The sequence below is a fragment of the Scardinius erythrophthalmus genome (assembly GCF_964197995.2).
Source record: "Scardinius erythrophthalmus genome assembly, chromosome: 1".
NCBI classification, from domain to species: Eukaryota; Metazoa; Chordata; class Actinopteri; order Cypriniformes; family Leuciscidae; genus Scardinius; species Scardinius erythrophthalmus.
In genome coordinates, this window is record NC_138221.1 from 29458821 (window position 1) to 29483967 (window position 25147).

A 25147-nucleotide genomic window follows, 5' to 3' on the forward strand; every position below is an offset into this window, starting at 1 on the left:
TCGGACACCTGGGGGCGCGAGACAGCCGAGGAATCCTCCGATGAGGAATACCAAGTTTTGTTGTTGTTGTTGTTGTTGTTGTTGTCTTATATGGACTCTTAAATATGATGTATTAAATAAGTGCATTTTAAGGATCCAGTATCCAACAAACAAATGGCAGTCCACAACATAATCTCCATAAAATGCCCCATTAAAACTCCTTGTCCTGTATAATGTAATAATTGGGCTTTGTATTTTATAGGCTGGAAAATAGATTATAAATATGTATGTCTAAATGTTTACACTACCAGTCAAAAAATTGTAATAAGTAATTTTTGCATCTCTTGGCTGCATTTCTTGAATCAGAAATACAGTAAATTAATTTTGCATTAAATGCATTTAATTTTGAAATTAAAATGTAAACACAATGATATTTCTTTATTAATTATTGATATCATGAATTAAGTGAATTAAGTCATATTAAAATTAAATATATCGGCTTCAATGGAGTAAAAAGAAATCAAAACAAGCAGAAAAAACTCATAATGTCAAATCACTGGATTCATTTCTTACAAGATGATGTAGATTTTAATAAAAAAGTATCAACATGGAGTCGTTTCCATATTCCTCAGTTTTATTTATAATATCAGCACATATTCGTTGTACAGTGAGGATGGATGTCCTCGTTACAGAAAGCCCGGCCACCTCTGCGTCATTCACCTTTACATACAAAACACGTGTTTAATATCACATACATGAAGAGGAGGGGACCGGACACGAGCAGATTCCAGTACGGCGACGGCTTCCCAATCATATATTCCACAACTCATTTCAGAAGTATAAATACAATTCCAGGCTTATTTATTATTCATTATTTTATATCGGTTTAAAATCACTATTCTGCATCCACGAGAGAGAGAGAGAGATAGAGATAGATAGATAGATAGAGAGAGAGAGAGAGAGAGAGAGAGAGAGAGAGAGAGAGAGAGCGAGAGAGAGAGAGAGAGAGAGAGATTGGGGCCAGACCGTCGCGTGTGTCCCATCAGAGGCCTGTGTGTGTGTTTATACGCTTTACAGATGTGTGTGTGTGTGTGACGAGACAGAGAGAGAGTGAGAGAGAGAGGGAGTCATGGGTAGGAGGTATATTACAGTCGAGCTTGAATTAAACACCGGTCTGCGGTGCTCTTGTGTACGTTTTCCCGTTTTAATACTGCAGTTCTGTGATGAAGCAAAACTTTACACCGTGTTCAGACGCATGTGTGTGTGTGTGTGTCAGTCCACGTACATCGGGGAGCTGGGAGACGCGGGCATCATATCCAGGATCATGCAGACGTAACTGCCCACGTCCACCGTACGCTCCTCGTAGATCTGAATGAAGGGATGTTTCTGACAGACAGAGAGAGAGAGAGAGAAGTTTGGTTTACTTTCATTTCTTTAACTGAACAACACTTCTGCTTTATTTCACTTCAGAGTTCCTCGTAAAGGCCCTTTCACACCGGATGCGTAACGCAAAAAGCGAATAGTTTGTGTGCGAATAGTTCGCGTCAAAACCCATCACATGAGCCGCGTAAACACGGTCTCTATCTCTATCTTTGACGATTAGCTTTCTATCCCAAATGTAGTTTAGCCTGCTAGCCTACACAGCACAGGACTATACAACAACTAAAACTATCACACAACATATTACTCACAGTCGTGATAACCGAGTTGGTTGGCAATGCTACGCCACACAATCATTGTCCTTGTAGTATATGATTGGCTGAAGCCTTTTCTGTCGCCGCAAAAGGAAAAAAAAATCGACATCGAAACGAAAAAAAAAAAGTCATTTTTTCGCCGCAGCACATTCGCGTTCGGTGTGAAAGCACTCATTACACAAACAGCTGATCAAAAAATAAAACCATCGCGCGAATTATTCGTGCGTAAAAATCGCGTCCAGTGTGAAAGGGCCTTAAACCCTCACAATGAACCTCTCAAACGCCTTTATCACAGTTTAAGCGTTAACGGGTCGCAAGATGTGGCTCAAAGGAATACTAGTTCACCCAAAAATGAGAATTAGCCCGTGATTTACTCACCCTCAAGCCTCATCCTAGGTGTATATGACTTTCTTCTTTCAGGATTAAAAACATCCTGGCTCTTTCAAGCTTTATAATGGGAGTGAATGGTAACTGAGATTTTGAAGCACAAAAAGTGCATCCATCCATCATAAAAGTAATCTATATGGCTCCAGGGGTTAATAAAGGCCTTCTGAAGCGAAGCCATGCGTTTGGGTAAGAAAAACACCCATATTTACAACTTTATTAACTCATATAATAGTTTATAAAGTTATGATTTTATAAAGTTATGTGATTTTCTTACAAAACGCATCCCTGTTCAAAAAGCTGAACAAAAATTAAGTCATGCACGCCAATGATGGGATAATTTTCATTTTTGGGTGAACTATTCCTTTTAGATAGCTTAAAATAAGACACATACTTTAGAAAAATATAAAACAGCTAAAAGAATAAAAAAAAAAAAAAAAATGAAGACTTAAACTGACACTTATTATTTTATTTTATTACCTCAACAACTGTCATATTTATTTAAGAAGCAGAATTCCCAAAGTCTTCAGGGGAAAAAAAATGTAAAACTCCTCACAAAATACTGGGAAATTCAGTTCTTAAATTCTTTAAGTATCTAAAGTCAAGTTTTTCGGTATAAGCGTGAAATATGCATAAGGGAACGTGCAAAGTTCAGGAGCTGTCAATCAGTTTTTAAACTACATAGTCCATCAGCGTAGCAGATTTAGTTATTTTTTTATGATTTGATCTCTTAGATAATATGAAATCATTAAATATTTAACAATAATACTACTAATAATAAATAACTATTTTGTTAGTAGAAATAAAATAACTGAAATAAAATAAAATATATAAAACTTAAGCTTGACGTACAAAAATAAAGCAAACTCAAATACAAATGAATAAACATTATTTAGACAGTAAGACTTTTTAAAATAACTAATAAAAATGACAAAAACACAAGTTACTAAAATTAATTATTTTTTAAATGATAATAGAAATAAAAAACGTACTAATATTGAATAATAGAATAAAAAAAGTTTGTAGTACCGCAAAGATACTAAAATAATACAGCAGCAATAATAAAAAAAATATATTGTATTAATACAAATATTTATTATTATTATTATTATTATTATTATATTATTGTTGTTGTTGTTGTATAAGAATTATACAAATGCTGTTTAAAAGTATATATACCCAATGGCTTTTGATTTGTATAATGTGAAAATTATTTTATAGAGACAGAGCGATTTTCAGCCAATCACACATTTTGCAGCATCATTTCCATGACCAAGGTTTTATTAAATACCATAAGTTCTCCAGTCCTAAATACTTCAACAACAACAAAAAAATCCCTGATATGTCCAGGTTTTCCATAACAGTAGAAACTCTGCAGGACAAATATCATGCTAATTAACTTGGCGTGTAACCGATTATCCTAAAAAGGCAGAAACACTTTCATGAAGTGCTGAACGTGTCACTTTAGCAGGAAACAGAAACTCACCAGAAGCTCTTTGTACTTTGGCCTCTTTGACTCGTCCTTTGTAAGGCTGTTAGAGACAAAAACAATACAATGTTTAATTAAGCCCATAATTCATCACCAGTGCGACCTGGAGCTCCTGCAGTGTCTCTGAACGACCAGCAGGAGGCGTCATGTGCGTCATGTGATCAGAGCTATTACATCCCTTGTGCTGAGTCTGCAGACTCCCAGAAAGAGGAAACGCTCAGACATCACAGGGTGTGTGTGTGTGTGTGTCTCACCACAGGTTGACGAAGTTGATGAATTTGGGGGAGAACTGCCTCTCCTCGGAGCTGCTGAGCTGCGGCGGGTCGCCCTTCACCACCTGCGTCAGCTGATCGAACACACTGTTCCACTTCGGGTAGGGGAACCGTCCTGTGGCCAGTTCATACTGAAACACACACACACACACACAATAACAGCACTGCATCACACTTACAACATCACACTAGCGCTGACACCACATGACGGATCACACATCATTCTCACCAGTGTGATTCCCAAACTCCAGACGTCTGAGCGCACATCATATCCCTGTCTGGAGGCGCTGGGGTCTATCCTCTCCGGCTGGAACACACACACACACACACACACACACACACACACACACACACACACACACACACACACACACAACAGTATATTAATATATTAGGAATATTAATACAGAATCAGATTATGTTATTCTATATATAAGGTATATTAATTTAATAATAAAAATATTCTCAATTATTATTCATATTCAATGTATTTCTTATCCATTTGGTTACTAGATATAGTATTCAAATATTACGATTCATATATTTTTATTACAATACAATTGATATTAAATATATTAATATATTATCATTATTATTATTATCATCATTACATAATACATTAAAGGTATTATTGTGTGTATTAAAAAAATGAAGAAAATATTAGTGCATGTTATTCTAAAAAATAATAACCATGTATATGAATATATTGGGAATATTAATTTAATCAAAAGTATAATCGATTAGTATTCACATTCAATGTACTTTTATAATATTAAAATATTACAATTAATATATTTGTATATAGTACAATCAAAACAAAATATTAAAATAGTATTAATATTATTAGAAATAAAATATGTATTTAAATGTATTATTTTACAAATTAAAATAAAGATTACAAGAAAAAAAGAAAAATAATTAATGCATGTTATTCTAAAAAAATCATCATCATCATCATTATTATTATAATATTCTCTTTATTATTAATAATAATAATAATAATAATAATAAGTATTATCATTATAAAAAGAATACATTTTCTCCATTTCTAGATTTTTCTGCTTAAACATTGGCAGTGAAAATAATATTAAGTTGAATGATGATGACCAATGATAAATGATAGTCAAATCACATCTTTTTTTGTGATTTATTGCTGAATATTGTGTTTCACTGATAAACGTCACATTAGACAAGTTAAACGTGTTGCTAAAGTGGTTTCGAGATTCTAAAGAATGGCTTTTTCATGGCGTTTATTTCAAGTCATGGATTCCTTCATTCAGGAGACACACACACACGTACGGATAAAGAGCCTGAAAGCTTGATTTAGATAAATATATAATCATATCAGACTGTCTGTGGCACAAATCATTAATGCATGTTAATAATTGTATTAATAAATATAAGTAGTAATTTACTTTAAATTTTTCCACATAAAATATAATACAGTTAATCCTGAAAAATGTCTTCTGGCTGATCAAATCCAGTCCTGTGCGACATGATTCACAGCTGAATACTCTGTTTAACACAGACATCACTGGATAAATGCAGTGCAAATGTTCTGGCATTTTATGCAGCTTCTGCCGATTAATGTTTCATGACTTTAAAGAGCCACGATGATCACAGGTTCATTTCTCAATGGACACGCGACTGATAAAATGTCCGGGAAAAGACAATTGCGCAATTGCAGAGTGACTCTCCAGCACATCCGACGCTTCACAGGTCAAACAGCAGGAAAACAGATGTGCTTCTGTCCAGACAGACGGCAGCATGTGTGTGTGTGTGTGTGTGTGTGTGTGTGTGTCACATGCTGACAGCTGTGCGTGTCAGTCAACACATGATTAAAGACTGATGATGTCATAATGCAGTCGGGATGAGATCACTCGCTCAGATTAGACTATGACATCATCAGCAGCAGCAGCAGCGACTGCAGAGCGGAGGTTCATTCACAGATACTCCTGCAGTTACATCATTCTACACACACTCGACAGGACATTACACACATGCTTGAGGAAATTAACAGTTTTTGTCAATAATTGACTTTAGTAGTTGATGTGTTTTTCAAATATTGTAACAAAATGTGATAGCAATGCTATTTAAAAACTATAATCAAATTCTGACCGCATCAAAGGAAGACCGTGTCCAAGAAATGTAATTAAAAGCATTTTTTTATACATAAATAACTAGAATAGAATAACTTATATATAATAATAATAATAATAATTGATAGCATACTATTTTTTCTACATATATAAAGTGAGAGAGAACTAAAGAGAGAGAGAGATTAGCTATACATGTTACACATACACTAGTACCGTTCAAAAGTTTAAGGTGTTTTTTTTTTTTTTTTTTTTTTTTGAGAAATTAATATTTTTATTCAGCAAGGATGCATTAAATTGACCAAAAGTGACAGTAAAGACAGTTATAATGCTACCAAATGTTATATCTCAAGTAAATGCTGTTCTTTTGAACTTTCTATTCATCTAATAATCCTGGAAAATAAAATGCATCACATTTTTTCACAAAAAAAAATATGAAGCAGCAACTGGTTTTCAACACTGGTAATAATCAGAAATGTTTTTTGATCATCATATCAGAATGATTTCTGAAGGATCATGTGACACTGCAGACTGGAGTAATGATGCTGAAAATTCAGCTTTGATCACAGGAATAAATTCACATAGATAAAACAATATCTTATATCTTATTTTATAATTGCAATAATATTTTTTACTGTATTTTTGATCAAATAAAAATGCAGCCTTGGTGAGCAGAAGAGACTTCCATCACAAATATTAAAACTCCTTACAGACCCCAAACTTTTAAACAGTTGGGTATTAAATATAAATATTTCAATATTTCAATAATATATAACTGAATGACTCTTACTGCCATATACGGTCTGCATCCGGCATCTCTGGTTTTGGCGATGGAGTCGACCAGCTGTCCACTGATGCCAAAATCACACAGCTTAATGTTGCCCTTCCGGTCCAGGAGGATATTTGATGGCTTTATGTCTGCAGAGAGATCATGAAACATCATCTAAACCCGAGAGTCTTCTTACAACATGCAAACAAAACTAAACTGATGGAGGTCAGAAATAACAAAAAACACAGCATCATCATTCTGCCTCTCTTACCTCTGTGAATAATTTTCAAGCTTTCTTTTAAGTGGTTAAGTGCTTTCACAGTCTGAAACCGACACAGAAGAGCACGTTAATGAACGCTAACCAACGCGTCGCTTATTAAAAGCTCTGAATAAAACATGCAACTCACAGCTAATGTTATTTTCCCTAAAATCTCCTCTGGAATCACTTCGTCTAAAGAGGAATAAACGTATTTGTAGAATTTGTCGAAGGAGATGGACATGAGCTCCATGCATATCCAGCAGTCCCCCTAAAGAAAAAAAGAAGAAGCACAAAACAAGTGTTTATGTGTTTAGAAAGACTCTCTCTGAAAACATGAGAAGGAAAGCAGACGAACAGACGAACCTCTCTGAAGAGAGCTCCGTAAAACTGGACGATGTAGGGGCAGTCGCTGCTCCTCATGACCACGTCCAGATCCATCAGCAGCTGCTTCTGCTCGCGCTCGTCTACCGTCGACCTGATCCTCTGTACACACACACACACACACACGCGCACACGAGCATTAAACGTGACCGTCAGCAGAGTCTGATCCACATCACAGCTTATTATTAACCGACTGATTTTACATCGCACAGATAATGTATAAAACAAGCACTTAACAAATAAGAGAGAGTCAGTATAAACCTATGGAGATGCACATGTTAATGCAAACAAGGGCAAGAGCAAATAAAAACAAGTCATCTTCATTTACATTGATAATAGGAAATTAAAGTAGTGTTTTGGCTTTATACCAGCTCTAGAATAAAGTTATTGTCCAGCTAAAGTTAGTTTGATTCACTTGAAACAATGGAGGATGCTTATTAGGAAAGAAAGGGTCAGCCTAAACCTTTTAATATACAATTATTAGTGCTGTCAAATCGATTAATTGCAATTAATCGCATATAACATAAAGGTTTATTTTTATATATGAGTGTGTAAATTAGGGGTTGCACGACTACTGATTTCTACTAGTCGATTTCTTATCAAAACAATACTCGAGTTACTCGACTACTCGTCGTTTATGCTACTGTATATGAAAAGACATGAAATAGCTAGATCTTATCAATAAACATTTATTAATTCATAGCCTAATGCAACAATTACATAAGTAAATTCTCAAAACATTATAATTATGACATTTCATTTTTAAATTTTCATGTAACAGTCTAAAGCCAAATAAATAGCCGTTCTTGCCTTTCATTTCAGACGTCTGCTTCTAGGGGCCGTTCACATATCGCGTCTTTTCCGCGCTCAAGGTCGTTATTTCAAATGTAGGCGCGCGGCGAGCGCGCTCATAATGAAAGCAACGGACCTGGTGCGCTAGTTTGTCCAGGCGGGTTTTTCCTTCTCATCTCCAGAAATATATCTAGTAGTAAAGCTAATGCAAGGGCTAGAAATAAATGAATCCTTTGCTGAATGATACTTCTTCGTCGTCATCATGTAGAGCGCAGTTTGGTTGCATAGCAACGACAGACGCCACGGGAGCGCAAGCGCTTCTAGGAGCGTGATTTTTTTTCCCAAACCACTTCAGCGGAAATCCCGCCCTGATTGCCCTACACCAATCACTGATCCCTAAACCTACCCGTCACAGATTGCCTACACCAAACACTGATCCCTAAACCTACCCGTCACTGTAACCTGAACCAATTAAATAGGCTGCAGGGCGGGATTTCCGCTGAAGTGGTTTGGGAAAAAAAATCACGCCTTGTAGGAGACAGCGGCACGGCCGCGCGCGCTTTCCACACGTTTTTAGAAGCAATATGTGAACGGCCTCTTGCAGAGTTGGCCAAATTACAATATTTTTGTCATCCTTGATGAAATTCTTCCACACATCTGACGCGTGGTGTCTGTTGGTGACGTTCGCCATTTTTAATTCATTTATGTTTAATGGACGCTCGAGTAATCGATTGTTTCCGACAGCGTCGACTAGTGGTTGAAGTAGTCGATCTATCGACTACTCGACTAGTCTATGCAAGCCCTAGTGTAAATACACAAATATGTATGCATATATATATATATATATATATATATATATAATAAACACACATACAGTATAAACTCACATAGCCTATATTACATAAACACAAATCTCTTATGCTAGATGTAATTAATCGTCCAAAAAGTCATCCAATCGTCGAAAAGTCATCCAAATAGATGTTTCCACAATTGGTTGACAAAACAGAAGAACAGTGGCGCAAAAAGTGGGTATGCGCTATATGCGGCGCATAGGGGCGCGCAGCACCAGGGGGGCGCCAAAGCGATGGTCTTTTTTTTTTAATCTATATGTAGCTGCTGTTGTGCGTTTCTAAATAATTTCTGCATTTCCTCAATGTTATATAACTTTTTTAGAGGACTAACAGGATAGAGTAGTATATTCATAAGATTCCATCATATAATTTTGACAAAGAGAGGGGGGGTAATATCGCGTCGCGAGCGGAGCAGGCAGGGGCGCCGTGAGCGCTGAGCGAGCCGGCACGAGTCGAAAAAGATGGATAAAGCAAAAAAGCTGTCGGGACTAAAAATAGAAAAAGAAAGAGGGAAAAGGAGATGGCATGTCAATTGATGCGCCAGCAGCTAAATAAGTGGATGGTCAAAGGCAACAGGTAGGATTTAAAGTGTGACGCAGGCTAGGAGATTCCCGGTGGGGTACATCTAACGTAATACGCTATTTTTTTTTTCTTTGTCTTAACTCGTACATCGGCGGCCCATTCGTTTTGTTTTGCTTAATTGGCGCCGCTGGGTTAGTGCCGTTGTAATGCATTGGTAAAAAAAAAAAGTCAGCATTATTTTTATTTTTTATTTTATTTTTTAAATTTTTTATTACACACGTAGATTAGCAGCCCATTGGTTCTTTTCGATCTTGACTGACACTGGGCTGGCCCAATCACATCTTTAATGTGAAGTATAGAAATTAGTACAAAACTAATTCTGAAAGTTTCCTTTAGTTTTCAGTGCATTTGTTTTACAATATATGGCTATTGAATTTTTTCTTTGTTTAATTTGCACACTGAATATGGGTTGGAGCTTTTAATTTTGAACACTCAAAGTGCACCAGATCGATGAATTCAACATTAAAAAGCACAAAATTTTCTTACGGGGGAGCATGCCCCCGAACCCCCCTATAGGGACAGAGGTCCACTCAGCAGTGGATTCATCACTGAGAAATATACTTCAATTTTATTAATAAATGACAACTTTCTACTTATTTCATCTGTTAGTTATCACACGTTCCTCACTCACATGGCACAGTTATTTATTTCTTTGTTGTTGTTTTTTTTTTTTTTTTTTTGGGGGGGGGGGGGCGCCAAAATTGTTGCTGCATACACCTCTGACACTGGGTAGTTGCGCCCCTGCAGAAGAACTTTGTATTTTGTACATTATTAATTTTCCAATTTAGATAGTCCAATTCTCCAGCCATCTAAAACTACTAGAAGTCAAGTGAAGTGACCTTTATTTCTATAGAGCTTAATACAACACCACAGTAATAAAGAGGAAAGTAACAGAATCAATGATGCAAACTTCATCAAAATAATTCTAATTCTGCAGTAAAGCTGCTCTAAACAGACAATAAAGTCATTATTCAGCTGAAGTTCAATATTGACTAAATTCAGTTCATTAACCGTGTTAAGTTTATCACTTATGAAAAGAGTTCAGTTCAGCTATAAGCAGCTCTACAGAAGACAATAGTGTCATTACTCTGAGTGAGAAGTAATAAACATTTTGTGGACATAACTGTGTGACCAACAAAGATAAAGGATTCCCTGTTCAGGTGGTACTAGTCGCATCCAGCTACATTCTTCAATATTGTTTAGGGAACACCACGAACCTCACAAAATTGATCAAATCCAACTAATTATGCTTATTTTGACTAATTTTCTTAAAGGTGCACACATGACTTTCATTTCCAGTCTGGTAACCTGACACAACTTGTCTTCCTGGTCTACACTGACTCGGGGAGATTTGCATCCAGCAAGCTTGCCTTTTTTAGAAAGTTCTTGCAACTTTTGTGTTCAATTTTTATTCAATTGAATCTGTGAAACGAGCTTAACTTTCAAATACAACCTAAAGTATAAATGAAACCAGTCAATATCTAATGATATCTGAACTCTTAAAAATTATGCTTCCAAAAGATGATTTTCAGAGTGATGCCATAGATAGACGAACCACAAAGAACCAAAAATATATATATAATAATTCTTAGTGTGAACATTTTAATACTCTAAAGAATCTTTTGTGGAATGGAAAGATTCTAGGGATGTTGAAGGTTCTACATGGAACCATTTAAGCCAATAAAGAAGACATATTTGTAAGAGTGTGTCTTACTTTGACAGCCATGATTTGTTGACTGGGTTTGTGCACCATCTTGTTGACGGATCCATACGCTCCTCGGCCGATCTCCCCGAGATCCTTCAGGTCTTCCGCCGTGAAGTCCCAGTGCTGCTCCGGAGAGATCTTCAGCTTCCCAGACGACTCGATACTGTGTGTTCGCAGCCGTTCTCTGAGAAACACAGACGTGCGATGCAAAGAGGTTCACGGCTGAGCTTGGAAAGACCAAACTGAAGACTAGTCATGAAACTCTCCACAGAGTTCAAGTTCAGAACGCTCAAATGAAGGAGGTGTAGAACAGAAATAACACTATGATTGACTGATCATTACAATAATTCTGCTCAACACTTATACGAATCACGATTGTTCTCATTTGACAAGTTTCTTTTTACAATTTAGAGAATGTCAACTCATACAAAGTGTTTATTTTCCGTCATCTAGTTTCCTGATTCATTATATTTGCCATACACATTACCAGAGATTTTAGCAGATTAGAGACGGGCAATAATATAGAGGGAATGCACTGACGTCACTTTCCCGGACTGAGTGGCAAAAGAGCTTCTGCGTGACTGGATTTAACAGGGGAAAATGCAAAAAATTTGCCTGTGAACGCTTTATATAAAAGCGGTGTTGGCTAAAACCCCTTTAGCTGTTCTAAATCCACTGTAAAACATGGCTTCAAGGGGCTTATTATAAAATGGTTACTCCATAAAAATATTCATTTTAATATTTATTTTATTCATAAAATAAACACCAGCAACAAAAAAAATATATTTATTCCTATAACACATGTATTCCTCCGCCAAGCAATGTAGTTCCAAAGAGGTTGCTAAGCAACACATGCAGCAACAAAGACTGCATGACAACGGCAGTTGCGCAGTAATACTGATGTAATGCGGTCACAGGTGTGTGTCTGTTGAGTAATTTACAACGGCTTCGAATGCGGCTCTACCAATCAGAATCAAGGACCGGAACTATCCGTTTTATAAACACGCATAACCTCTAGTTTATATTTTCATGATAATTCAAGCAATCTAGGAGTTGGATCTAAACTCTGCGAGAGGGTGATTGAGTTTGATCAATGTTTTAGTATCAGTCAGATGTGAAAGAGCCGTCAGATGATCCGTACTCACATGTGTGGGTTCTGGAAAGGAAGTCCGGCAGTGTTCAGAGTGATTCTGGAAGTAGTTTTGACTGGAGGACTGGCAAAGTTTAACTTCAGGGCTTTACGTTTACCTGACAGAGGAGGAAGAGACACACACACACTCAGGCGGCTTGAAGACAAAGTTGCGGGTGTATTTTGTTCAGGCTGCCACAGGATGATGATGATGATGATGATGACATCTATAACTAAAGCCATGGAAGATGTGGGAAGAGACAACAGTTGACTAGAGACATGCACATCGGAGCACCAGGAGAGGAACCCGAGAGCCAGATTTCCTAAAGCCATCGGGACACGCTGAGGGTTTGAAGCATGTTCAATGTACATTGTGGAAACACACGGAGGGCGACGACGGCTTTAGCAAATCTGGCAGCAGAGGACAGTGACTGCAGTCCGACATGCTCAAACCCTGCGCTTCACATCAGCAAATCTTCCACATCTACTGTGTGTCCACTCACGGCAGACAATAGAGCGTTACACAGATCTGATCACATCCGGACACAAAACAGGAGATACAGAAGAAACTTACCACCACCATCACCTCATGCAAAACCCAAACACTAAATCATGTATGAATCCATCATATATGAAACGAGAAGGTGCAGCGTCCATCATGAGCACTACACATATCCCCCAAGGCAATGAAGCCAATGCACACAACATGACAACTAGTGAATAGATTGAAAACGGAATTTAAAGTTTTCATTGGCCAAAAACGAAAATAAAGTTTAGGTAATTATATCTGGGACTTTTTTTTTGTTCAAGGAGTTGTGTCTTCAGGAGATAAACTAAAGGTCTTTGTAGTTAAGTTATTGATATTTTGACAAATTATACATATTGCAACTCTAGAATCAAAAAGGCATCAAAATGCATAAATGAAGAAGTGGCAATTAAACATAAATCTTTCCTTCGAAACTTTCTTTCACTTTCAAAAATGTATTTGCAGTTTTGTTAATTTTTTGCTTTGTGTTTTTGGTTGCCACAATTTCGGTGCATCACTAGACGAAACTTTAAAATAATGTTAAAAAAAGACCATTAAACCTAATTCAACACTGAGTTTTTAAGGAATAATGTATGTCAGAGTGCTGAATTATTACAAAAAATAATGCATTAAAGTGGGTTATCCGACTTATCATATCTTTAAATGAATTAGAGTCAAATTATTTTATATCATTACATCCTTTTCCAATATTTTTGTATTTTGGTCAGTACTAGCCATACTCAGTTTTCTGAAGGTATTAAAAGTAATTTATGAGAAGAGAACATTTTTCTTTTTTATTTCTTGCTATATTCTTTTGCTATAATAACAGGGTAGTTTTGTGAATTTCTGCTCTGCTCATGATAAAGATATGCAGAATTCAGCTCACAATTACAAGAAATTCTGGGAAGGACTTTTTTTCCCAAGCTATAATTCAATGCTTCTATTTCCATACACAAACTAGACAAACTAAAAAAATTGTATGTGACGATTGAGAACAAATAATGTTTAAGCACCAAAAATACCTTCAGATTAATAGAGAATTCATGTTTAAAGAGTCTTTTTTGAGGGTTAACACATCTCTGTGAAATTAAGGACTAGCCTATTTTCCCTCCACCACAAGAATGTGAGGATTCGAATACCAGAGGAACAGCATTTCTGAAATCTCACGGCATGAGCGTCCATGTCCCAACAAGCTTGTGTTTGTTCCAGATGCACATGCCAAAAACATCCCAGCACCAGCAGTGCTCGAACACTAAACAAAATGCAAACCCAAGAAACCGGGAAGACAGCTACAACCCCCAAGGCAATAATCATCACTGCGCCGGTTAGTAGAAAAGCCGTCTAAAACACCAGAAGAAACATCCACCAGAGCTTCCATTACTGCGTGTGAATCAAACACCACAAACTGATCAATACAGAAACACACTTGTGTGATTATTTCAGTAATCTGGATCAAGTTAAGGCTGATTTTGATGAATTTGATGGACTAAATCAAATGAAAGTGAGGACCAATCGACTGTCCAGAAGTCAATGGAAGCTCGAAGCTTTAGACTTGTGCTGATTTCTCGCTGAACTCCTCTTTATGTAGATGTAGTCCGGTACAGAAGAACATTTGAGTTATTATCAAACGGAAGAGCTGACTAGAGGTCGACTAATGTGTGTTATTTAATTACAACATCTAAAGAGAGAGAAATAATGCTGATATCAACATAACACAGCCTGATGATAAATGAGATGTGCACAAAAATGCTGAGGAAATACTTATTGTACACAATATTTACTAAAAAACTAAGAATGGAAAATGAAATAAAAATTTTAGGGAATATACATGATTTTTTTTATGTTAAAGGGGTAGTTCACCCTAAAATGAAAATTAAATCATCATTTACCCACCCTGGCGTTGTTCTAAAGCCGACCGTATGCCCTTTATGGATCACAAAAGGAGAAATAAAAAAAAAGCCTCGCTCCGCCCTTCGATACAATGGCAGTAAATGGCGACCAGCATCAAGCTTTTTAAAAAAGACGCAAAAGTATCACAGAATGATCCCATGTGACACGTGCCGTGTAGTCCAAGTGTTCTGGGGGAATACGATAGGGTTTGGTGAAAAACAAAACAAAATTGAATGTATTATTTAATGTACAAAATTCTTGACCTTTGAGAAATCAAGATTAACAAAGATGCGACACGAAATACACTGTCTGGTCCACACACACACAAAAAGTGGCTGTTTTGGATTTAAATAGGCAAATACTTAAGAGTATATGACTGGATCATTATTGCAGTGATTATTATGTTTCTAGCATGTTATGTTTGACAACAGTTCTTCTAACGCTAATTGATGGAGTGTGTGCCTTTTAATTTCTTAAACAGCCATGTATGAAGACACATCATGGCCATATTCCAGATTGACAATGTCAAGATTCATCAGGCTCAAACTGTGAAAGAATGGTTGTGAGGAGCTTGAAAAATCATTCTCACACATGAATCGGCTCCTCTGAGTCCTGATCTTAAAGTTATTGAAAGTCTTTGGGATGTGCTGGAGGAGACTTTACAGAGAGCTGGACTCTTGCATTGACAATACAAGATCTTGACCAGAAATATATGCCCCTCTTGATGGAAATAACATCACAACATTTATTTCTGGTCAAGATCTTGTATTGTCAATGCAAGAGTCCAGCACTCTGTAAAGTCTTCTCCAGCACATCCCAAAGACTTTCAATGATTTATGATCAGGACTCAGAGGTGCCGAATCATGCGACACACTCCATCAATTAGGGTTAGAAGAACTGTTGTCAAACATATAACAAGCTAGAAATATAATAATCACTGCAATAATGATCCAGTCAGAGACTCTTAAGCCAAACAGTGACTTTTTATTTTGGCTGGGCAAGAAATCCCCAAAAAGTATCTGTGTACTTTCTTCACCGAGTCAAATATCACAAGACCTGAACTCTGTTTGTCAGATGATAGTTATAATGACAGATGTCAACGAACACAGCGGATATATTCAGCTCAAAGAAGAAGGAACATGGGCTGTATCTTTTTGATATTTCTCAGACGTGAGTGCTTTTTCTGGGCGAGACGGAGTAAACTGCGGCGCTCTCACGAACTGAATGCGTGCGTCGTGCACAGAAGATCAACGGCCATGTCAAGAAGTGTGTTAAATAATACATTCAATTTCAACACCAAACACCAAAAAACACCAAACACGCATGTGTCACATGCGATACTTTTGCGTCTTTTAAAAAAAAACTCGATGCTAAGTCGCTATTCACTGTCAATATACGGACGAGTGCAAGCAAGATATATATTTTTTTAAATTCTCATTCTGTGGTCCATAAAATAAAGACGGGCGTACAGCATTAGAACAACACCAGGGTGAGTAAATGATGCCTTTCATTCAAGGGTGAACTGTCCCTCTAAGCTGATCTAGGACTCTCTCAGGACAGAGAGACTAACTCTAGCATGCAGAGCGGTCAGTCGTAGACCGGCACAAGTCTAGCAGAGCCCGCGTGAGGACAGATTAGTGTCGAGGACAGAGGACAGGCTTCCCCAGACGCGAGCACAGCGGACAGACACGGTTTAGGAGGCTTGGCTTACTTTGGGGAAGTCCAGACAGGTTTATCTGAAACCCTGGTGGTGAGAAGAACAACGAACACTTCACTCATCAACACAGAAACAGAGTTTGATCTGGAAAAACACCTGCATTTTGTCTCCATAACCTGATCTTCAGAGCCATAAAGTTCCCATTAAACCTCAAAATGTAAGAAAACCGGCTCACGTCGAGCATCTGAACCGCACTAAAGCAAACCTTTGTGCCGGGATGTGCATCAGCGAACCGGTAAACATGGGAAACATGCAGAGGAGTTTCACACACAACAGCAACCGGAAATCAGCAGAATGTAAAATAAAGGTAAAAAAAAAAGTTAAAAAAAAACATGAAGAAGAGAAAATAAAATATTCGGCAGTTCTGGGAAGAACAATTTCACAAGGTCTCACCGTGGTCCGGCATCATGGAGGATTGTGGGTAAGAGGAGGCAAGAGATAAAGGAGAGAAATATCATGAGGGGAAATTATGCATTTCATTTCACACATTTTAAATAATCCGTCCAGCTGAACTTCAGAGCGTTAAGAAATGCAGCCTATGTTGGAAAGAGATTCATGTTAGGTTATGACAGATACACTGAAAAACACTGATTAGGTTTTACAATTTTCACACAGAAATTGCGACAGTAAATGTCAAAAAGAAACACTGCAACTGAATTAAAAGTGAAATTCCGAACGGAATGGAACTCTACAATAACAGCTTTATTTAGAACTTCAAAATCATTTTTACAGTCTAAAAACAAGGAAGTTTTGCAACACAAATACGTAACGAACATGATCTACAAAAGGTTTATCGCTGAGATTAACTTCATAAATCATGTGAAGATGATTCATGAGCGTTTCCTCCTCCTGTTCATGTGAAGCCAATGAATAACCTTCCCAACCAAACCACATCCGACAGCGCTTTCAGGAAATACAGGAATGGACTGGTGTGATGTTGGAGAAGCACGGAAAAAGTGAGAAACTTTTTCAGACAAAAACAGGCCAAACATTGACGCAAAACTGAAGGGTTTTTACGTGGAGATTAAAATTTAACTTCATCCTAGAAGTAAAACTCAGTGAACTGGATAATAACTGTAAAGAAACTGAAACCAGAATTACATATGCAGTAGTTCTACACAATAACTAATCAGCAAACATGCACTAACAAGTCATCATCTCATCATAAAACACGTCTGCTTCATATTTCACCACAAAATAAGAATTTAAAAATATAAAGAATTGCATGAAGTAAATAATTGTCTTTACTGTTTTACTGTAATTTTTAATGCAGCACCTTAAAATATTGGTGTAGTACAGCCATTTCTAATACAAGATCTGCATGAATTAAAAGCAGTAAAACAAATACTATCATGATGTATAAAAACTCAAATAAATATTAATACTCAAAGTCTATAGTGGCAGTAATAAAGGAACTGAAAAATCTTCAATATCAAGACTAAAAAAACTACAATAATTGTAATGATCTTGTTGATGACTTTATGATAAACACAATTCAAACACATCAGTGTCCTTGTTCAATTCTGCAATCTTTCAGTCACCAGCTCATATCTTTTAACCACTACACCAAACCAATACCAAAATAAACCAAGACCACTGAAAGAGTCGCATTTCAAGCTAAAATTAGTACTAATTAGCTATTGTTCAAGCTGCTGTCTGCTTTCCACACATATCCACATCTGATGTTAAACACAAAGAAATTACACTATTATGGCTGGTCAATGTCCTAAATTAACCCACATTCTACCTTAAAAAATGTTAATGTAAAGTTATGGTAGATAATGCCCTAAATGACTCGATCCTAAAAATATAAATCATAATCATATATCATGTGGTAATTTGAGTCATAAAAATCCCCAAATAAAAATCATAAACAGATTTATGTTGTAGTTAAAGTCAGGGGTTTTCAAAATGGGGGCGTTGAAAAGATTAGAAAAAAAGAGTGTAAAATAAATCCTAAGAAAAATTGCTTAAAATAAATAAGCAAATCAATAAATTTAACATTTATTAAAATAAGTTTTCTCTATATACATAAATGATAAAAATAAGATAAAAATAAATTAAATAAAAATGTATTAAAATAAATAAGCAAACGAGTAAATATATAAATGAATAAAAATACAATAAAATAAGTAAAAAAAAATGTAAATGAATAAAATAAATAAGGAAATTACTACAATAGTAAAGTACAATATTGTGTAACTTAGAAATGGCGTAATTTAACAGTAGAACCTAAATTTTTAAAATCATATTTTGGACATTTTTAATATTATGTTTTCATAGTATAACTTGCGTATTTACACAAGAAACTATAAAGATGCCTTTTAAATGTTGATGATCATATTTGGGGCCCTTATTAGCATCTAAAAGATTGAAAACCCCTGGTTTATGTGATTGATAAATCATCAAGACTAGCATCTTTCCATTGATTCAAGAGTCACTTCCTTAAGAAATCAGCAGTAAATATTTGTGTGGTGATCCACAAATGATTTAAACAACATCTTAATCTTTTCATTGATTAATAAACAACAGTTTAATCCCCAAAGATCCACGCGCATTTACCTGAATTTCACATTAGCATTAAGGTATCGTTAGCCTGTTAGCCCTCCAGCTAAACATGTCAACAAACTCCAATGACAGCCACAAAGCAAACAACGGCAATAAACGAATTAATATAATACTAACAGAGACATGAACAAACAAAATATTAATTTATAAACAGTTTGCATATTAAATAATGCATTTGTGAGGCTGAGAAATGAAATTTTTGAAGGCCTGTCAGTGTTTGACTAAAGCAGTTAGCCGAGCGGCTAACAAGACTCTAACATTAGAATGAAAACTACAAGTGTAAAGGCGACTGATTTGAAATAATACTAACATGCATTGCTAGTTAATGCGACGCTAAATCAATGGCTGAGCCTGAGTGAAAGCCGCAGCGCTGATAACGCAGTGTGTGTGTGTGAGATGTGTGTAAACTGTCATCGGATCTGATGATATAACGCTGCGGCTCGGCTGGTTCGGGCGGTTCGGGTGTGTTTCTGACCTTGCATGCTGCTCATGGTGCTCATGCTGCTGCTGCTGATGTGCTGCTGGCTCTGGCTCGGGTGCTGCTGTGCGGAGGAGGATGAAGATGATGATGAAGGGTTACTACTGGAGCTGGACGTCGCCATTTGGGTTTGACTTCCAGCAGCCAGCGCTGGGCTGCAATGCAGAGAGAGAGACAGATAGCAGACTCTCTCTCTCTCTCTCTCTCTCTCTCTCTCTCTCTCTCTCTCTCTCTCTCTCTCTCTCTCTCTCTCTCTCTCACACACACACACACACACACACAGTTGGAAAGTAATTTGTGACAGAACAAATACCCTCATATGAATGAATATAATATAAAACAAAACATAACAAACCAAATAAAATATAAAGAAAATAATAATAAAATAACACAAAACAGAGCAAAACAAAACAGAACAACACAAATAAAACACAATAAAACATAAATATTTTTACATTTTTGAACAACATTCAGCGTGACCTAAAGATGTTCTTCATTCACCAACATGTCACAAATGCTGCAAATGAAAGAGGGAATATTTGAAGGTTTACCAGAATTGACCCAGACCATGAGAATGACCATGCCAATAATGAGGAATTTAATGTGAATAGAATAGAATAGAATAGAATAGAATAGAATAGAATAGAATAGAATAGAATAGAATAGAATAGAATAGAAAATGGCATGCAAAATAAACCAAATAAATATAGTGCAGAAATAGAAAACTAAATAAATCAGTATGGTATTCAGCTTTTAACTGGTTTAAAAATATAATATAATTAGGCAATATTTAATAAAATATAATTAAATAATTGATAATTATATTTACAAAAAAATATAAAATAACTTATATAATTAAATTAAATTAAAAATGATTAATGAATGAACATGTATTTATTGTTTGTTTGACTGATTCTCGTTTGCCCTGTAAATCCAATGCCCTGTAAGGACAAATGTCGTATACTTCATTTCCCATAATGCTTCATCCCGCATTCCGTCATATCCTGAAAACTGTACAGTTATAAAGTTAAGTGTGTTTAGTGTAGAGAGATGTTAATAAACTCATCTGAATAAATGCACAGGAGTCCAAATGACGAACAAGATCAATGTCTCGTTTTCTCAGATCATCTGGAGAGTCTGTCATTTATTCATGTCAGTGTTTTTCTCGCTGGCGACTTTCGTGCAGTAAATGTTACTTCAGGTTTATTTGCATACAATGAACATAAATTATATGAGAGGTGATTACTGTTGATTAACCGCTTATTTGTGTGTTTATCTTCAGATAAATGATCCGGATGCTGTATTGTGGATGGTGAGGCTTCACTTTTCTGCTGCTCTAAAACATGTTTGTGGTCTGATATTGTTTTATGATTATTTCTGCAGGGTTATGCTGTTCCAGCTGGATTGTGCTTTTTGATTTGCTGTCAACAACAAACAACAGGAAAGAAGAAAGTGAAGAAGTTCTTCATGAATCCAGCTGAGCGATTCTGCCATCTAGTGGAGTAGAAACACTCCTCATCTGTCAGGAGACACAGTTATCATGCACATATCAACACAATAACTACATTTTAATATAATTTTGTTATTATCTGATATTATGTCTGGTTAATTCATTCAAAAGTCAAGTGGAACACATTGCATTGCATTGTGGGATACAGTATTCCTGTACATTATATTTCTTATTTTAATAAATGTAGAAGGTCATCCATCCAGATGTTTTGTGCAAACAGAAAATATGCAGATTATGAATATAAATAGTAATAGTCAAAATACAGTTTCCCAGTTTATTAATTTAACATTAATACAAATATTATATACATGTTTTTACCTCATTAGAAATAATGGATGGATGTTGCAATAAAAAGAAGAGACAAAAAATACAGACTGTGTTCAAACTAACAGTAAATAAAGACTTTTTCAGCTTGTTCTTCACACAAAACTATGACATCTGAATGCATTCATCATTCACACACAAAATCCCACATGTTTTGACCATCATTAGAGATTATGTAGAATTTCGACTTGTAAATGAATCAATTTTATGATCTTTAGAGTCATTATTGTGGAGGAGAACGGCTGATCTGCATGTGCTTGTCTCCTCTACGTTTGGACTCATTCTGGGCTGGAAACTTTATAAAAAGGAATTACAGACATTGTCCAGCAAGAGGAAGGAAGCAAGGAAACAACAACTCAGTTTTGAACCCATGCAGATTCAGTCACATTATGATTAGAGGAATAACACAGATTTATTTCACCGGCGTAATCTTTGCTCTCATGGAATGTTCTGGAATCTTGATGACGGGTTTCTGGCTGCTGCTCTGCACACATTCAGGAAGGTAAATATCATTTTTAATATCCATAAATGCTGTTCTGAAAGCTGTGATTCAGTATGAATGCTTCTCTGCTGTATTATTATTTTATTATGAGCATTAATATCTGTTTCATAAACACAATCAACAAAAAAATATAACGTTTCATTACATGGCTTGGTTGAATTCTAATGTAGAATGCAGTCTGTTATTTCTTGATATACCATGGTCTGGGTGAATACTCGATTCTGATTGGCTGCAGGGTGTCCATTAAAAAGTGATAATGTACACCTAGGAAAGGCGTCCCGTCAATTTGCCTGATGACAGTTCTAAATGATTGCGCTGGCTCAAACTCACTGATCAACTGCTGCGGTCGGGTCGCTGTGGCCACGTTGCTTGGCAACGCCTGTATACAGGAGATATTAAATAGTGCGCTCGACTTAATACATAAAAACCCTCACGATTTTTACTCTAAAACACATTAAAGTATTATTAATTGATTAAATATTTCTTTTTTTCGTAAGTGACCATGTATAAGCGGGTTAATGCCCTTCGAGGTGTCCATTATCAGGTTTTAATGGACTTCGGCTCCGCTCCGCTGCGCGTCGGACGGTTCACGCCTCACCGTCGTCCATTAAAACCTGATAATGGACACCTCGTCGGGCATTAACCCTTACATAACACACCGCTGCTAAGTATAACACACCGTTGCCATGAAAAACAGAGCGTTGCTATGGACGCAGGATTCGAACCGTAGAGACGGAACGGACTATGTTCTTTAGCGGAAGCAATAGCCTACAATCGTTTTTAAATCAATAAACTCCTTTTTAAATCAATATTTTGTGTCGAATTATTGATTTATTTGGTGGGTAGCCATGTAATAAGCGGGATAATGTAGAACGAGGCGGTTGTTACAGCGAATAACAACCCCTTCAGGCTGATTCAAGCCCCCTGTCAGGTTGTATTCGCTATAACAACCGCCTCGCTCTACATTATCCCTTACATAACACATGTATTCCTCCGCCAAGCAATGTAGTTTCATAGAGGTTGCTAAGCAACACATGCAGCAACAAAGACTCACAAACAGCGGATGCGCAGTAACACTAATGTAATGCGGTCACAGGTGTGTGTTTGTTGAGTAATTTACAACGGCTTCGAACGCGGCTCAACCAATCAGAATCAAGGACCGGAACTATCCGTTTTATAAAGAGTATTTTTCTCTCATTGTTGATTATTATGTTTCTGTTTCCACTTAATCCGGCTGATTTTTCTCCGTCTTGTCACTTCTTCCAGCCTCCTGATCTTGATTCAGTAGAGGATTCATTTCATGTGATTCTGCTGAGTTCTGGTTCTGGTTTGATCCACTGGCTGAAGCTTCATTCTCTGCTGCATTCTGGGTTCAGGAGAATACATGTTTTAGTCTATTTATTTAGGACGGTTTAACATGAAGCAAAGAGCCTTTGATTTGAGGTCAATTATAAAATCTTAAATCAATGAAACCAGCTAAAAGATATCAATCTGATAATCTGGTTCTGGTTCAGTTCGGTGACTGGAATGTCACAGTTCTCGCTGCTTTCTGTTTAAGATGTAGCCTTATGTTATGTGTGTTTGATGCACGTTAAATATGAAGTAAATTCAGGTTGATTGTAAATCTCTAATCAATAATACTAACCTGACAAAACTGCCGACATTTTATGTCAGAAATCCCTGCGTGTTAAAAGCAGTGGGAGAAAAGATATTTTTATAAAATCATCAATGGCATAATGAATATATCTGATTCCTGAATTTAACAAATGGCTGAAATAAGTCATTAAATCAGTTTGAAATTCTTTATTAGGCTATGAACAAAAAACATAATGACCTGGGGCTCGTTCTTCGTACGTTGCTTATTACATCCGAGATCAAATGACACATCCAAGATATCATCGTGCTAATCATGATCCGGCTAACTAGGTTCTTCGAACACACCTGTTGTTTATGATTAGTATCGCTGGATTGAGTTATCTGAGATAATTGCGCGTTCATGCGCTGGCTTAAAAGGGGATATGTATCGATAGTAAAAGCATTGATCAGCAACGCTGCTATTGGCTGCTCAGCGTGGCCAAAGAGCGCGCTCAGTTTTTCTCCTCAGCAGAGCAAGAACTAATAGTCGAAGTTTATTCAGAGTTTTAATGTTTAATCAAAACGCCAGGGAACACCTCAAAGTCTGCAAAAGCCAGGAGAGAGGGCTGGCAAAAAGTAGCAGACAATTTAAATCCGTTAGAAGTGGCGATGTTAGATGTTTTTATCACTTATTAGCCTATATTTTTGTATTTTAATAATTGCATAATTACTTTTTTCATTCTAATGTCAGTCACAACACTAGAACATGGGAACTAATAAAAGTGAAGTACAAAAATATTCTACATAATGGTAATTATTAGTTATATTATAGTATCTTTTATAAAAGGCACTGTTAAATAAATGGTTATTGTCTGTTTATAAAAGCAACCCAGAAAAAGACTGAGAAAAAAATAGGAAAGATCTTAGTAGCCTACACTGTAAAATAATTTTTGCTGCATTAAATTAAGGTTATATAGTCATTTCAACTGTTAAATCTTGAGTAATGATGAATTGCTTTGACTTGTGAAAGTGAAAACTGATAAACTTATGTTAATGTAAAAATATTTTGCCATGAGTTATTGACCACATTTTTCCAGAGTGTAGTCATTGTAATGACATTGTGTTTTCCTCTTTTGTGCACTTTTACATAACACACCAACATTTGTATCTGTTCCCAAGAAAGTGGTGGCTGAAATATGAGCAGTAAGTGGACATCTTCTAACTTTCCAAAGGAAAGAAAGTATAAGACTTTGTAATGTCCATTTATTTCTATTGCCAGAAGGGCATTAAGTGGCGTTTCAATCCTCCTGCTGGGTTCCATTATGGTGGGGTTTGGGAGCGAGTCATCCGCATGTTGAGGAAAATCCTCACTGCAGTTCTCCAACAGCAGATGCTTGATGACGATGGTTTCCATACGGTCCTGTGTGAAGTTGAGGCCATCTTAAACGATCGACCAATCACCAAATTGTCTGATGATCCAATGGATCTTGAAGCTCTGACCCCTAATCATATTCTGTTGCTGAAAGGAAAACCGACATTATCTCCTGTATTGTTTGATGCACATGATTTGTACATAAAAAGAAGGTGGAGAAAGGTCCAATACATTTCCGATCTCTTTTGGAAGAGATGGGTGAGAGAATACTTACCTTTGCTGCAGGAGAGGCAGAAATGGAAT

General features: G+C 36.5%; 1 protein-coding gene across 2 annotated transcripts; it reads right to left on the bottom strand.

Moving 5' to 3' along the window:
* Positions 1–592: 592 nt before the first annotated feature.
* Positions 593–19788, bottom strand: map2k4a (mitogen-activated protein kinase kinase 4a). 2 transcript variants are annotated; one of them, XM_081388371.1, is made up of 12 exons: positions 19559–19787; positions 16510–16542; positions 12399–12501; positions 11263–11437; positions 7306–7425; positions 7091–7210; positions 6955–7006; positions 6705–6832; positions 4048–4125; positions 3801–3949; positions 3544–3589; positions 593–1365 (listed from the first exon to the last, which is right to left on the bottom strand). In XM_081388371.1, exons 1-12 carry the CDS (start codon positions 19683–19685, stop codon positions 1252–1254), a joined length of 1245 nt encoding a protein of 414 aa, XP_081244497.1. In that variant the 5' UTR covers positions 19686–19787; the 3' UTR covers positions 593–1251. The 2 variants fall into 2 exon arrangements, with proteins under 2 accessions (XP_081244497.1, XP_081244498.1); XM_081388372.1 differs by lacking the exon at positions 16510–16542 and having other exon boundaries at positions 19559–19788.
* Between the last annotated feature and the right edge of the window lie 5359 nt (positions 19789–25147).

Excerpts from the sequence above, each read along its gene's own strand:
- map2k4a (XM_081388371.1), bottom strand. The coding sequence starts at position 19,685 with ATGGCGACGTCCAGCTCCAGTAGTAACCCTTCATCATCATCTTCATCC. Across the intron at positions 7,211-7,305 it reads ACGGAGCTCTCTTCAGAGAG|GGGGACTGCTGGATATGCAT; the intron begins GTTCGTCTGTTC and ends TTTTTTCTTTAG. Across the intron at positions 4,126-6,704 it reads GATGCAGACCGTATATGGCA|CCGGAGAGGATAGACCCCAG; the intron begins GTAAGAGTCATT and ends TGTGTGTTCCAG.